We start from the raw sequence: 16299 nt of genomic DNA on the forward strand, positions 1-16299 counted from the left end.
TGGAGAAAGTTCGTAGATCATTGGATTCAAAATTCGAGCATATCGTCACCGTGATTGAAGAGACAAAAGACTTGGAAACTATGACAATGGAGCAACTTCTTGGATCACTACAAGCTTATGAAGAAAAGAAGAAGAAGAAATAAGATATTGTGGAGCAAGTTCTCAAGATGAGAATTGATCAAAAGGAAGAAAGTGGCCGTAATCATCCGAGACGTGGTGGTGGCAATTTCCAAGGACGAGGTCGTGGTATGAATGGACGAGGTTGGAGACAATATGAAGACAACTTCAACCAAAGAGGAGAGAATTCATCAAGAGGTCGTGGAAGAGGAAACCCAAAATCAAGGTACGATAAATCAAGCATCAAATGCTATAGTTGCGGAAAGTTTGGACATTATGCTTCTGAATGCAAAACTCCAAACAAAAATAGAGTTGAAGAGAAGTCCAACTATGTTGAAGAAAGGAGTAAAGGAGAAGATATGCTATTGATGGCTTACAAGAAGGATGAACCAAATGAGGTTCACAAGTGGTATCTTGATAGTGGTGTAAGCAACCACATGTGTGGGAATAAAAGCATGTTTGTGGAGCTCGATGAATCGGTGAAAACTGATGTGGCTTTGGGAGATGAATCGAAGATGGAAGTGAAAGGTAAAAGAAATATTCTCATCCGCTTGAAGAATGGAGATCATCAATTCATTTCCAACGTTTACTACATTCCAAGCATGAAGACCAACATCTTGAGCCTAGGACAACTCTTAGAGAAAGGTTATGACATTCGACTAAAAGATAATAGCCTTTCTTTAAGAGATAATGCAAATAATGTCATCACAAAGGTGCCGATGTCAAGTAATATAATGTTTGTCCTAAACATTCAACATGACATCGCAAGGTGTCTCAAGATGTGCTACAAGGAAGAGTCTTGGCTTTGGCATCTTCGATTTGGGCATCTCAACTTTGGAGGCTTAGAGCTACTTTCCAAGAAAGAAATGGTGAAAGGACTACCTTGCATCAATCATCCAAATCAAGTGTGTAAAGGTTGCTTACTTGGAAAGCAATTCAAGATGAGTTTTCCAAAGGAGTCGGAAACAAGAGCAAGAAAGCCACTAGAACTCACACATACAGATGTATGTGGCCCAATCAAACCAAGTTCACTTGGTAAGAGTAACTATTTCCTTCTCTTTATTGATGACTTTTCAAGAAAAACTTGGGTTTACTTTTTGAAACAAAAATCAGAAGTGTTTGAAAATTTCAAAGAGTTCAAAGCCCATGTTGAGAAGGAAAGTGGTCTTAAGATCAAGTCCATGAGATCAGATCGAGGAGGAGAATTTATGTCCAAGGAGTTTCTGAAATATTGTGAAGATAATGGCATCCGAAGACAGTTGACGGTGCCAAGAACCCCTCAACAAAATGGAGTAGCGGAAAGAAAGAATAGGACAATACTTGAGATGGCAAGAAGCATGCTCAAGAGTAAGAAGCTACGTACCAAAGGAGTTGTGGGCAGAAGCAGTTGCTTGTGCGGTTTATATATCAAACCGTTCTCCAACAAAGAGTGTTTTAGAAAAGACACCACAAGAAGCTTGAAGCGGAAGGAAGCCTGGAGTCTCACACCTAAGAGTCTTTGGAAGCATTGCTCACGCTCATGTTCCAGACGAGAAGCGGAGCAAACTAGATGATAAAAGTGAGAAGTACATCTTCATTGGGTATGACGCTAACTCCAAAGGCTACAAGCTCTACAATCCTGAAACAAAGAAGAAAATCATTAATAGGAATGTCATCTTTGATGAAGAAGGAGAATGGGATTGGAGATCAACCGAGAGAAGAGCCAACTACACCACCAACTTCACCAACTACAAGTTCTCAAGGAGATGAAAGTTCAAGTGAAAGGACTCCACGCTTTAGAAGTTTACAAGACATCTATGAGGTAACTGAAAATCAAGACAATCTTACTCTATTTTGTCTATTTGCGGATTTTGAGCCTATGAACTTTGAAGAAGCTAAAGAAAAGAAGTCATGGAGAAGTGCAATGGATGAAGAAATCAAGTCGATTCAAAAGAATGATACATGGGAGTTAGCTTCACTTCCAAATGGACACAAGGCAATTGGTGTGAAGTGGGTGTACAAGGCAAAAAAAAACTCTAAAGGAGAAGTTGAAAGGTACAAGGCAAGATTGGTGGCAAAAGGCTATAGTCAAAGAGCCGGGATCGACTATGATGAGGTATTTGCTCCAGTTGCTCGCTTAGAAACGGTTAGACTAATCATTTCATTGGCAGCCCAAAAGAGTTGGAGGATACATCAAATGGATGTAAAATCAGACTTTTTAAATGGAGACCTTGAGGAAGAAGTCTACATTGAGCAACCACAAGGCTACATAGTTAAAGGAGAAGAAGACAAAGTCTTAAGGCTGAAGAAGGCGCTTTATGGATTAAAGCAAGCACCAAGAGCATGAAACACTCAGATTGATAAGTGCTTCAAGGAGAAAGGCTTCATCAAGTGTCCATATGAGCATGCAATTTATATCAAAACTCAAAACAATGATCTATTGATTGCATGCTTATATATTGATGACTTGATATTCTCTGACAACAATCCGATTATGTTTGAAGATTTCAAGATGGAAATGACAAAGGAGTTCATGATGACCGACATTGGATTGATGTCATACTACCTTGGCATTGAAGTGCAAGAAGAAAATGGAATCTTCATTACTCAAGAAGGCTATGCTAAAGAGGTGCTTAAGAAGTTCAAGATGGATGACTCAGATCCAGTTTGCACACCAATGGAATGTGGAGTCAAGTTATCAAAGGAAGAAGAAGGAGAGAGTGTGGATCCAACACTCTTTAAGAGTCTAGTTGGAAGCTTACGCTATCTAACGTGCACAAGGCCCGACATCCTACACGCAGTTGGAGTTGTGAGTAGATACATGGAGCATCCAACAACAACTCATTTCAAGGCAGCCAAGAGGATCTTACGCTATATCAAAGGTACAATCAACTTTGGCTTGTACTACTCTATTTCTGACGATTACAAGCTTGTTGGATATAGCGATAGCGATTGGGGTGGAGACGTAGATGACCGGAAAAACACAAGTGGCTTCGTGTTTTTCATTGGAGAAACCGCTTTCACATGAATGTCAAAGAAGCAACCAATTGTCACTCTTTCTACTTGTGAAGCGGAGTATGTGGCAGCTACTTCATGTGTTTGCCATGCTATTTGGTTACGAAACTTGCTAAAGGAGTTGAACCTACCACAAGAGGAGCCAACGAAGATCTTTGTGGATAATAAGTCGGCAATAGCATTAGCAAAGAATCCAGTCTTCCATGACCGGAGTAAGCACATCGATACTCGTTATCACTACATAAGAGAATGTGTTACCAAGATGGATGTGCAATTGGAGTATGTGAAGACAAATGATCAAGTAGCTGATATCTTCACCAAGCCACTCAAGCAAGAAGACTTCATCAAGATGAGGAACTTACTAGGAGTAACCAAATCAAGTTTAAGAGGGGGTGTTGAAAGCTAAACTTGATTTGGATCACATTTTGGGCTAATAATTTACTAACAATTTTAGTCCAAACTTAGTCCAATATCTAGAATTATCTTCCACCTCCTTAGAATAAAAATCTAGATATTCTCATAGAATTATCTAGATAATTATGATAAAAAATCTTAGATATTATGATAGAATTCTCTAGATTTAGGATTAAAATATGTAAGATATTTTGTATTTTGGAGGTTATAAATACTTCCACTCTCTTCTCATTTTGTATCACCAAAAATTATCCAAGTTTGTAAGAATCATCTAAGTAATAAGAATCTTCTTATAAGTTATAAAATCTTTTTTTTTCACGAAATTTCTTTTTCTTCGAACATTTAAAACACTTTCTCCGTCTTTGTAAAGTTTTTCATTCCAACGGTAATTACCATCGCGACAACAACAACAACACAGTTCCATGTTAGTTACCTTCTTCATGTTGTGTTCTTGGCTCTGTTCAGCTGTTGTGTCCTCTCGGCTCTGTTACTCTCATGTGCAGATGGAGCATCCAGTGACAGCGACCTAGCGTATTCCGGCAACATCCCTGGACCCTGATGCCGGAGGTGCTAGCTGCGGTGGTGGCTGTGGAGATTAAGAGTTCTTTCGTCTTCGTCGTGGAAATAGACAAAAGTAATGGGCTATTTTGTATAGAGCTTATTCGTTGTTTTTTCATAAATATAAGAATATATGTTGTATTGTGGTTTTTGTGGCCAGCTTTGGTATTGAGATCTTTCGTTGTTTTTCATCAATAATATAAGAATTGGTTGTTTATGACGCATAGACACTTTTTTATGTTTTTTAATTAGTTACTTTCTTTCTAAACCGGTAAACCGATCCAAATCCAATATTGAAGCCTAAATTTCAAGGGAGTAGATTCATATTGTAATCCATAAAGAAACGTTGAATGTCTCATGGTCCTAATAACCCACCCCCCCAACAACACGACCAAGTTTCTTGTCAAACAAAAAACAACATATGGAGTTACCATCAATTCTTTATGGATCCGAAAACCGGACCAGTTGATGGCCGCAAAAGAGACGACGATCAACTTTGATTCATTGGTGAAACGAGAACAAAAGCATGAACCAAGAAGAAGTTTCTTCATCCGTTGACGGGATTTGATTCTTTAGACTTCATGATCTTGGCTTGTAATTTCTGCATAAAAGCTGGGTTGCATTTACCTCTCGCTGGTGATTGTAAGTTCGTCTTATCCTGAAAAATATTTATAAGTATTTCCTGGATTAGTAAAAGTATTTATAAGTATTTATTCATGAAGGTCTGATCCTAAATAAACATTAATTAAGAATGTATACTTAGTACACATTTATAAAAAAAATTAACAAATTTTTTGAAAATATCTCTAGAATATTATTTGAGAAGTCAGTTTCCTATATGTCGTACTCATGTTAACTGTTTCGATGGTTGATTACAATGATACCCTTAATAAATTAAAATATTACATTTAAAATACTATTATTTATTTATTTATTTAATTTCCTTTTTAAAATTTTCCAAAAAATATATACATATAATAAAAAGGAATTTTTTTATAATGTTAAAAAATCGAATTGAAAAACAAAAACATATGTATATATAATATGATTTCACAAAAAGGAAAGTTCAAAAAATAGTAATATTACATGAGAAAATGACTAGGATAGCACTAAAAAAGTTTTTGTCACAAATATAGCATTTAAGAATAAAAATGACCAAAATAGCACTTAATGTTTTATCAAAAGAGATAAATATACACTTATACCCCAATGGTAAATTAATTTAGACATTAGGGTTTAGAGTTAAGGGGTGAGGTTTACAATTTAGGGTTTAGGGTTTAGAGGTTAAGGTTTCGGGTTTAGAGTTTAGGTTATAGGGTTTAGAGTTGGGGAGTAGGATTTTAAGATAAGATTTCAAATTTTGAAAAATAAAAAAAATTTAAATTTTTCAAAAGATAAAATGCTATTTTGGTCATTTTAGTTTTTGAGGGCTATTTTTGTGATATAAACTTAGAAAGATGCTATTTTGGAGATTTGCCCATATTACATTTACAAAATATTTTTAAATAACATAAAATATATTTTTGAAGTAATAAAATACTTTCTTTATAGGGCTTTTTGCAGAATTGACCTATAACTTAAAGTCAAACACAAAACTAACCTCTTTTTTTTAAAAAAAAATTGGTTTTGCCCTATTCACCCCACAAGTTCATATAATTTACGAAAATGCCATCAATTTTTTTTTTCTTTTTTTCTTTCGAAAATGACATTTTTACTCTCTCACCCTCATCATCTTCAAGTAATTATAAGATTGTCATTGTCATCAATACGACAACCACTATGAACAACCAATTTGAAGCTCTTAATGCTCCCAAAATCGATTTACCCTTCTTCTTTTTCCATTATTGGGAACTAAACACAACATATCTCTCACTTTCTCTCCACAATGAGCTAAAAAAACCCAAGATTTTGATTCTAAATTTTTTATGGTTCATAGAGTCATAGAAGCTAACGATTCTGGGTGGGTTACTTTCGTTTGTGATTATGTGTGCTTGGAGAAGCCTTATGTATGCTAAGGAACTTATCTCACCAATTTAAGGTATGACATTGAGTTTTTTTCCAGATCTGTTCGTCAGACGACTTACTTGGGAAGTCATCTGGCTGTAGACAACTTACCTGGAAGTCGTCTGGTCAACGCAGAGGTTATTTTTGCAATTGACTTTGAAATCTGTAACCTGAGACGACTGAAAGTTAAGTCGTCTGTTTTTGTTTGGTTTCAAAAAAATTTCCAAAGAACCTAGACGACTTACATTTCAGTCGTCATAGGTTAGTTTTGCATTTGACTGGATAATTTCAGAAGTTTGACTTCCCCAGACGACTTACATTTCAGTAGTCTGGCGAAAATTAAAATAATAATATTTTTTTAAAAGTAGACGACTTACAGTTAAGTCGTCATAGGTTAGTTTTGCAATTGAAAAAAAAAACTTCAAAATTTAATTATACACAGACGACTTATAATTCAGTCGTCCACGAGACGACTTACTTGTAAGTCGTCCAGGATTTTTTTCCGAGATTCTGGGCAAACCTCGTAAATCCTGGACGACTTACATTTCAGTTGTCTCGTGGACGACTGAATTATAAGTCGTCTGTATATAATTAAATCTTGAAGTTTTTTTTTTCAATTGCAAAACTAACCTATGACGACTTAACTGTAAGTCGTCTACTTTAAAAAAAATATTATTATTTTAATTTTCACTAGACGACTGAAATGTAAGTCGTCCAGAAAAGTCAAACTTCTGAAATAATCCAGTCAAATGCAAAACTAACCTATGACGACTGAAATGTAAGTCGTCTAGCTTTTTTGAAGTTTTTTTTAGCCAAACAATAGTAGACGTCTTATTTTTCAGTCGTCCGAAATAACAGATTTCAAAGTCAATTGCAAAAATAACCTCTGCGTTGACCAGACGACGTATAGTTTAGTCGTCTGGACAACTTAGATTGAAGTCGTCTGCGTCTTCTCCGCTAGTTTTTAAGTCTTCTATGTTAGTTTTTGAATAACTTGTATTTTTAAGAGTGATAAGTAACTTCAAGATATGTAAAACTCATATTTACAAAATATGTTCTCTCCCTTAGTTTTACTAAATTTGACTAAGTTTTTCAACGCAAACTTATAATAAAATATGATATGCTTTGACTAGTTACTATTATTATTGTTATAGACAATAATGATGACTATTGTTATGAGTTGGAAGAAGGGTTAAAATGCTTCTTAAAATGTTGTATCAATATAAAGCTACCAACATTCTTGTTTATTAAGATGAGAAAAAGGTCATTGGAGTTTATTATTGCATATGAGAGGTCCAAAGATAAGAAAAAGGCAACTGAAGTCTATTATTTCATTGATTTGTAAATGTGTAAACACATTGTTAGCACATTTAATACATCTTGGAAAACATTATTACTGATTTTACAAAAAATTCACAACTAAAAGAGTAGACATGCAATTCACAAAACAGACCACAAACAAAACTATTATAGATCATTCCTCTACAAAGACAAGCTTGGATTCCACTTGAGTAGACAAGACCACACGACTTTTAAGAAGTCCAGAAGACTTCTAAGAAGTCCAGACGACTTCCAGGAAGTTCAGACGACTTTGTCAGAAGACTTTTAGGAAGTTCAGACGACTTCCAGACGACTTTACAGGAAGTCCAGACGACAGGAAGTGCAGACGACTTTACAGGAAGTCCAGACGACTTTACAGGAAGTCCAGACGACTTTGTCAGAAGACTTCCAAGAAGTCCAGACGACTAACAGGTAAGTTGTCCCAGAAGTCTTCCAGATCTGAAAAATCTGCATATTAAATCCAGATCTGAAAAACCTGCATATCCAAAAACGTTCAAATGGCTTAAAAACAGAAAAAATGAGTGAAAGATTAGATAAATCTACCTTTACAGAACACACAAAAATACATATCTAAAAATAATAGATCTACCTTTAAATTAGTGGAAGATGAACACCATCTAATTAAAAACCTGCAAAAAAGATAGATTAGTAAGAAAGACATGAAACAAAACTGGAAAATTCATATAAAGTTTGGTGTTTTCAAGTCAAAGAGATTAGAGTGGGTTTGGAGAGTTTTAGTTTGGGAAAAAAGTAAGAACTTTATACAACAAGAAGTTACCAAATGAAGAAAAATCAGACATAAGAACTTACCAAAACGCTCAGATCTATTATCAAAGGGAGACTTCGCCAGAAGACTTCCATGAAGTCCAGACGACTTCCTGGAAGTCCAGACGACTTCCTGGAAGTCCAGACGACTTCCTGGAAGTCCAGACGACTTTGTCAGAAGACTTCCTGGAAGTCCAGACGACTTTGTCAGAAGACTTCCAAGAAGTCCAGACGACTTCCAAACGACTTCCAGACGACTAACAGGTAAGTCGTCCAAGAAGTCTTCCAGATATGAAAAACCTGCATATCAAATCCAGATCTGAAAAACCTGCATATCCAAAAACGTTCAAATGACTTAAAAATAGAGAAAATGAGTGGAAGATTAGATAAATCTACATTTATAGAACACACAAAAATACATATCTAAAATTAATAGATTTACCTTTAAATTAGTGGAAGATGAGTACCATTTAATTAAAAACCTACAAAAGAGATAGATTAGTAAGAAATACATGAGACAAAACTGAAAAATTCATATAAAGTTTGGTGTTTTCAAGTCAAAGAGATTAGAGAGAGGTTGGAGAGTTTTAGAATGATGAACATTACATTTTTGTTGCAGCCATTTGAGAGGATGAGAGAGAATGTGTAAATTTTTCTTTATATAGGGAGACAAAAAATCCAATTAGGTTAAATATTTTTGACTCAGACGACTTCCTGGACGACTTACATTTCAGTCGTCTGGTGAAGAAATTAAAACAGACGACTTACATGTAAGTCGTCCAGAAGAGTTTAATATTTTTAGCGGGAAATTAAATATTTTTTGCGGGAAACTAAAATAGAAGACTTTCCAGACGACTTACAAGTAAGTCGTCTGGTTTAAATTATTTAAGCGGGAAAATATTTTTTTTAAAAAATTTTAGGCGGGAATATTTGGACGACTTACATGTAAGTCGTCTGTTTTAATTTCTTCACCAGACGACTGAAATGTAAGTCGTCCGAGTAAAATGATCCTGTTAGGTTAAAACGTACATTGGTAAAATTAAAGGTTCGGTACGATGTGGACGACTGAAATATACGTCGTCCGAGTAAATTATTCAACAGACGACTGAAATATAAGTCGTCCACACCCTAAACATAACCCCTAAACTTAATTATCTAATTAAAAACTTCATAAAATCAAATCAAACTTGAAAAGTGTTTACTATACACATAAATAAACACATATAGGTGAAAACTAATTTTTGAAAAAAACATTTTAGTTTTCCAAAATCTAACCCTAACAATACATACAATACTACAACATATGTTTGCCAAACTCCTAAACCAAAGTATTTCATGATTCACTCACTACAAGAAAACGTGCCCATAACAACGAACATTTACGACGAAAATATTTCGTCGTAAATTTACATGGTCTTTACAACGAAATTACGAGGAATCTAACTTTCGTCGTAAACGCCATGTAAATTTACGACGAACTGATTTCGTCGTAAACTCCATGTAAGTTTACGACGAATGTACGTGGAATGAGAAATACGTCGTAATCATTACATCGACATTACAACGAAGCATGTTACCGTTATATTTAGGTGAAAACGTGTATTCAATGTGCTTTAACTTACGTAATTTCGTCGTAAAGTCGTTGTAAATAATATGTTAAAACCATGTAAAATCCATGTAAAATATTCCTTGTAAAATCGTTGTTATATTTCAACTACCCAACTCGAAAATTTCTCTATATATATGTCATTTCCCACAACTCTCTTCCTCACAACACACAAACGGGAGAAAAAAAAATCCGAAAAAAAAAATTTCAAAACAAATCTAAGAAAAAAATGGCCGGTTGCGGTAGTATTTACGAGTTACGGAGTTAGATGTATCTGCACAAAGATTCCGACGGGAGGGTGACGAACGCATTTCTGAGCGGGCTAGAGACATTCATGCACCAGGCGGGCTGTACACCGATCACACAGGAAAGCGGTAAGATGTTCTGCCCCTGTCGGAAATGCAAGAATTCAAAATTTGCACGTAGTGAAACTGTATGGAAGCATTTAGTAAACAGAGGATTTACACCACAGTACTACATTTGGTATCAACATGGAGAGGGTTATGGGGGAAATGAAGCTAGTAGTAGTAATAATAATTTTGAGGATGGTCATCATAGTGAAGAACCGAATCATTTGCATAATGAATATAATTATCATCAAGATCATGAGCAGATGGTAGATCATGATAGGGTTCAAGATATGATTAGTGATGCATTTTTAGAAACAACTACAACAATAGCTGATGGAACTGGAAGTGTAGAAGAACCTAATTTGAATGCAAAAAGGTTTTATGAAATGCTAGATGCTGCAAATCAACCAATCTACACTGGTTGTAGAGAAGGTCTCTGTAAATTGTCTCTAGCAGCTAGGATGATGAATATTAAAACGGATCATAATTTACCTGAGAATTGCATGGATGCATGGGCGGAGTTGTTTAAAGAGTATTTGCCAGAAGACAACGTGTCTGCTGAATCTTATTATGAGATTCAGAAATTGGTTTATAGTCTTGGGTTGCCTTCGGAGATGATTGATGTTTGCATCAACAACTGCATGATCTACTGGAAAGAAGATGACAAGTTAGAAGAGTGTCGATTCTGCAAAAAACCATGATTCAAACCGCAAGGCCGTGGGAGGAATAGGGTACCGTACCAAAGGATGTGGTACCTACCAATTACAGACAGATTGAAAAGATTATATCAATCTGAGAGGACTGCAGCATCGATGAGGTGGCATGCGGAACATGTCCAGAGAGATGGTGAGGTTGCACATCCATCAGACGCAAGAGCGTGGAAACATTTCAACAAGGTACACGCAGATTTTGCTACAAATATTCAGAATGTCTATCTTGGGTTATGCACCGATGGATTTAGTCCATTTGGAATGTCTGGTAGACAATATTCTTTGTGGCCAGTCATTCTTACGCCGTACAATTTACCGCCGGATATGTGCATGGAACAAGAATTTCTATTTTTGACCATATTAATCCCTGGGCAGAAGCATCTAAAACGGTCTCTTGATGTTTTTCTTCAACCGTTGATAGAAGAGCTAAAGCAATTGTGGTCAGAAGGGGTGAGGACGTACAATTGTTCCTTGAAAAACAATTTTACGATGCGAACAGTTCTGCTGTGGACGATAAGTGATTTCCCTGCTTATGGGATGTTGTCTGGCTGGACAACACATGGAAGATTATCTTGTCCATATTGTCTTGGATCGACAGATGCTTTTCAACTGAAGAATGGTAGGAAGAGTTGTTGGTTTGACTGTCATCGTCGCTTTCTCTGTCTGACCTATTCAAGATGACTCACGCCACATCCGACGGAATTTTTGTGGATCCTGCATCTGAGAAACTCTTCCGAACAGTGGCTGGTCGGATTGAAGAACGGGAGACGCAACTAACCCAGGAGTCTCCCGATGGATTACCAGTCACATTGTCCACCCAAGAGGTCGACAGAATCTTCGAAGAGGTAACTTAAAATTTTAGTTTACATTATTTTAAATATTTTAACATAATTAACTATATTAATATATGTTTTGATTTTATAGGTGGCTCCTTAAAAGAAGGGACGGATAGTCGGTATAGGCTCTGTTAACGAAGTTGCAAGGGCAACTTCGTCATACACTTCGAGACGGGATGAAGAGACTGCTCAGATGAAGGCTCAAATGGATAGCCAGAAGGCTCAAATGGATAGCCAGCAGGTTCGTTTAGACTCTCTTGAGGATTTGCTAGACGTGATGGCCGTGGGAAACCCGGTTATGCAGAGAATGTTGAGTGAGAGACGAGCCGCTCTTGGAATGCCACCACGAGATCCCCAAGAGTCCGATCCAACCCGTCAACAGCCGAGCAACCCCACCAACTACTTCGACAATATGTACTTTTTTTTTCTGTTTGTATTATGAATTTAAATATTATTCTATGACTTTTTAAAAATATGTTTTCCAATTTCATATTTTGTTTTAAAATTTAAATTATTTTAAATTCTGAATATTAAATATAAATTAAAATCTATTATATACTAATTAATAATAATATAATAAGAAACGATGTAAACTCCTCGTAAACATTACATGGAGTTTACATCGAATGTTTACGAGTGATTAACATCGAAATATTTACGAGGATTTTACATCGAAATGTTTACGAGTGATTTACAACGAAAGTATTTACGTGTGCTTTACATCGAAACAATTACGTGGGCTTTACGACGAAGTCTTACGTGGCGTTTACGACGAATCCTTTCCCTGCGCTTTACGAGGAATATATTTCGTCGTAAATGTAACGAGTCGTTTACGACGGAACCTCCGCTACGACGGACGTTTAACAACGAAACGTCTTTCGACGTTAATTCGTCGTAACACCCCGTTTACGACGAATTTACAACGAATACTGCCCTAGTAAAAAATATGTCTTCTTGTAGTGACTACTTCCACTCATCTATCTTCAAAACAAATCAATTTTATCATATCTTAATTTATATCACTTAAAACTGTTTATAATTACTTGATTTTTATTTTTCACGCATCAAAATATTTTTTTACAAGATTTATAAATTATTTTTAAAATAAACCGGTACCAGACGACTTACACTTCAGTCGTCCAGACGACTTCCAACATCCCAGATGACTCAGACGATTTACTAGGGCTATATTCGTAAAAATGGCTTCTGTTTTTTTGTTTGGTCACAAGGGGCTGAACTGTAATTTCACTAGGCTTTTAGGTTAGTTTTGCATTTGATTCAAGTTTGGGTATAGGTTTGGGGTTAAAATCAAGTTGTGGGTTAGTTTTGGCAAAAACCCCTTCTTTATATCTATATTTTCTTAGATGAAAAATATAAATTTGTATATAATGTGATTTCATTAAAAAAATATTTACACAGATAATCATGATATTAGAAAAAGAAATATTAATTTTAAACCATACAAAAAAAATTAAAGTAATATAAATATTTTTATATATCTATCTACTTTCTTAGATGATTACATAAAATAATTAAGTAACATAAACTGATATATGTTTAATTGACTAAAAATATTTTATTATTAGTATTATTGAAATGTTTTATTTATTTTTTATATATGTAGTTGACTATAATATCTTTCAATTACAACAAAAAAATTGATAAATTATATTTTACTTATATAATATTATTTTCAAACACAATCACAATTTTGTTTACTACTGATTTTTAAGAGATGTTAAAAACTAAAAATAAATTTTAAAAATAAAAATCGTTTGATAAAATAGTTACAAAATAGTTTAATGAGGTAGATATATTATATTTTATCATTATTAAAATTATTTGTTTTCTTAATATTAAATTTGATTTTAAATTTTATGTTTTCATGTTTGTGAAACTTAATAGAAGCAAATCTGAATTCTCATTTTTAAGATTATTTAAAATAAATTTCAGCTTCCATTCAATAAATCAAAAACATAAAGTTATTTAGAATTTATAAAATATTTTAATTATTATAAATATTGATATGTGTTCATGAACTTCCAAAAATGTATCAGCTGCTTATGCATGTAATTTCCTATTGATCATCATTTTATTTTCTAATATTTTTTAAAAACATCAACATATAATTTGATAAATATTATGAAAATAAATGAGCATTTAAACGATAACTAAAATTGATTTGATTTGACTTGATTATAATAAAAATAATTATACTTTATTTTGAATTTGAAAAAATATATGTAACTCAATATACTCACAACATGAGTGACTCGACTAATTCAACTTATATCTAAAATCATAGATTTAACTACGATATGAATATAAAATTTTATAAGAATAGTAATTTATTTTATAAATATAAATCATAGGACAACTCAAAACATATTCAAAATGAAAATAAAATATTAACCAACTATTACAATTTAGGTTTTTTTTTTGCAAAATTTATATATATACATGAGACTTCAAAATAATATCGTTATATTAATTTATGTAATTTGGAATCAGACATTTTAGTTTATTTTTTAATTTCGTTCTAAGCACAATATATCTTAAATCTATATATATAAAAAAATGTTAGTCTCTCTCGTGTGAAGATACTTCAGCGCCACGTCATTAAGTCGAGTGTTCTGGTCTCGACACGTGTCCGTCAACTCCAAAGTGCTGCGTTTCAATTAATGGGATAAGTTTAATTTGGGCTTGCTAAAAAACCAAGAAGTTTGACTTAGGATGGACTATACAACAAAACTATTATTTTAAAAGTTGGTCTGTACGAAAAGCATTATTTGACTTAGGTTATGACATGTTTCTTCTTTATCCCGCTGAGAAAAAACTGCGGCGTTACTGTTCTCCGTTAGATTTATTAAATACAATTAATGTTTTCATTAATATCACCGACCCACTCATCCAAGACGTCTCATTCCATACATCTCCTATCTCAAATTGTTGTCGATTTACACCTATAAATAAGTGAGTTCAAAGATCATCACTTTTTCCTTCTAAATCATTTCGTAGATTTCTACAGTATTTTTTCGATTGTCGGCAACAGATTATTTTATGTTGATAGCTGCTTGATTTTGAAACAAATGTTGCAGTAGATTTGCTTGATAATCAGCTAGAGTCCGTTTTCCAGTGATTTATTCCCACCAGATAACCAGTCTCCGATCTAATCGAGGAATATTTTTGAGAATCTGGGAATCTGGTTCTTATACGTCGGTTGAAGATTTTGTTATCAGATTTTATGACAGTTCTGGTATCGCTAAGGATAGATCTACCAGCACCGCCGTAAAAATCCATCCCACCACCGTCGCCGGAGAATCCTGAAGCCATTTTTATTCTCTCTCAAAAGCCGAGAAGAAAGAAAGATTAGATAACTTTAAGAAAACTGGAGAGACTCGGACTCTGTTCTTAACTCTCTCATTAATTGGCGAGGTTCTTCAATTCATAGACGTTTACTCCTCCTTAGCTGGCAATGCCATATCTAGACTCTGTTCTTAATTCTCTCATGTCTTGCGATTGATAGACTCTACTATCAGTAATAAAATCTCAGGTCTTCGGAATAAAATTTTAATTCTCCTCTTAGTTGATGCAAGTTTGGTACTTTACCTCATGATGCTTCCTGGTTTGCCAATTTAGCAGATGATTTCTTTCGTGCACTCCATCTTTCGGATCTTCGTCAATCTTCGACAAAACCAAAGTCTGCATGTATTTTCCCGAATTGACTTTTCCTCTACTTGGTTGGGTTTTGATGGGCCTCTTCGTGATTCTATCCAATGGGCTACTAATATGGACAACTGGTTTCGTTGATATAAAACTCTGGGCTATTATAATACTAGGATTTTTATTTGATTCTCAATCGAATCTGCCCTATTGGGGATGTAATATTTTATACTTCTTTATTTTAATTGAATACCAGCTCTCAAATAAATAAAAAAACTGAAGAGATAAATACACATTTGATTTTTCTCAAGGCTTTTCTTTTAAAATGATGGTGACGAAAATATATATTAAAAAATAGAGTAAATAGCTTCTTTACGACTGTCCGATCATATATTTTTGTTAACTTTATTGAATAGAGTTATTCAGTAATGTTAAATCAAAGCCCGATTCAAGGAAATACAAATACAAAGTAGTAAATGCCAGTTTTGTAATTTGCAATTTCTTTTATTAATAAACATTATTTCTTTTGAACAATAGTTTTTTTTTAACTGAAGCGAACAATAGTTTCCTATTAAGTTCTGTATTTATTACGGAAAACAAATTAAAAAATGCATTTTCATTTAATCTATACATTGTATACTGTCTGTAAATGTTTTGAAATTCTTCGTGACAAAAAAAAATGTAATTTTGATCCATTAATTTGTCTTAAAAAACTTCAGTATTCATTTAACTTTTAGTAAATCCTTAAAACCATAAAAATAAGAGAAAATAACAAAAACATGCCACTTGGGTTTCAATTCAAATAGCACCAGACTTTCACGTGCAAGTGTGATAGTTTCCGTCTCTTACTTTTTTCTTACCTCTTCCAATAAAACACAAACATTATTTTTTTTTAAACACAACTTTAGTAAGTAAACTATTTTTTTTTGTGTTCCAAACAA

The 16299-nt window shown here is 34.1% G+C and overlaps 1 protein-coding gene across 1 annotated transcript; it reads left to right on the forward strand.

Annotated features, from left to right (window-relative positions):
• Positions 1-2608: 2608 nt before the first annotated feature.
• LOC125587619 (uncharacterized mitochondrial protein AtMg00810-like) lies at positions 2609-4307 on the forward strand. Its single transcript, XM_048758429.1, has one exon. It carries the CDS (start codon positions 2609-2611, stop codon positions 3122-3124), a length of 516 nt encoding a protein of 171 aa, XP_048614386.1. The 3' UTR covers positions 3125-4307.
• Positions 4308-16299: the final 11992 nt, after the last annotated feature.

This window comes from Brassica napus, chromosome C5 (genome assembly GCF_020379485.1).
Source record: "Brassica napus cultivar Da-Ae chromosome C5, Da-Ae, whole genome shotgun sequence".
In the NCBI taxonomy this organism is placed as follows: Eukaryota; Viridiplantae; Streptophyta; class Magnoliopsida; order Brassicales; family Brassicaceae; genus Brassica; species Brassica napus.

What these genes read in the sequence shown, in the direction of transcription:
- LOC125587619 (XM_048758429.1), top strand. Translation starts at nt 2,609, where the DNA reads ATGGAAATGACAAAGGAGTTCATGATGACCGACATTGGATTGATGTCA.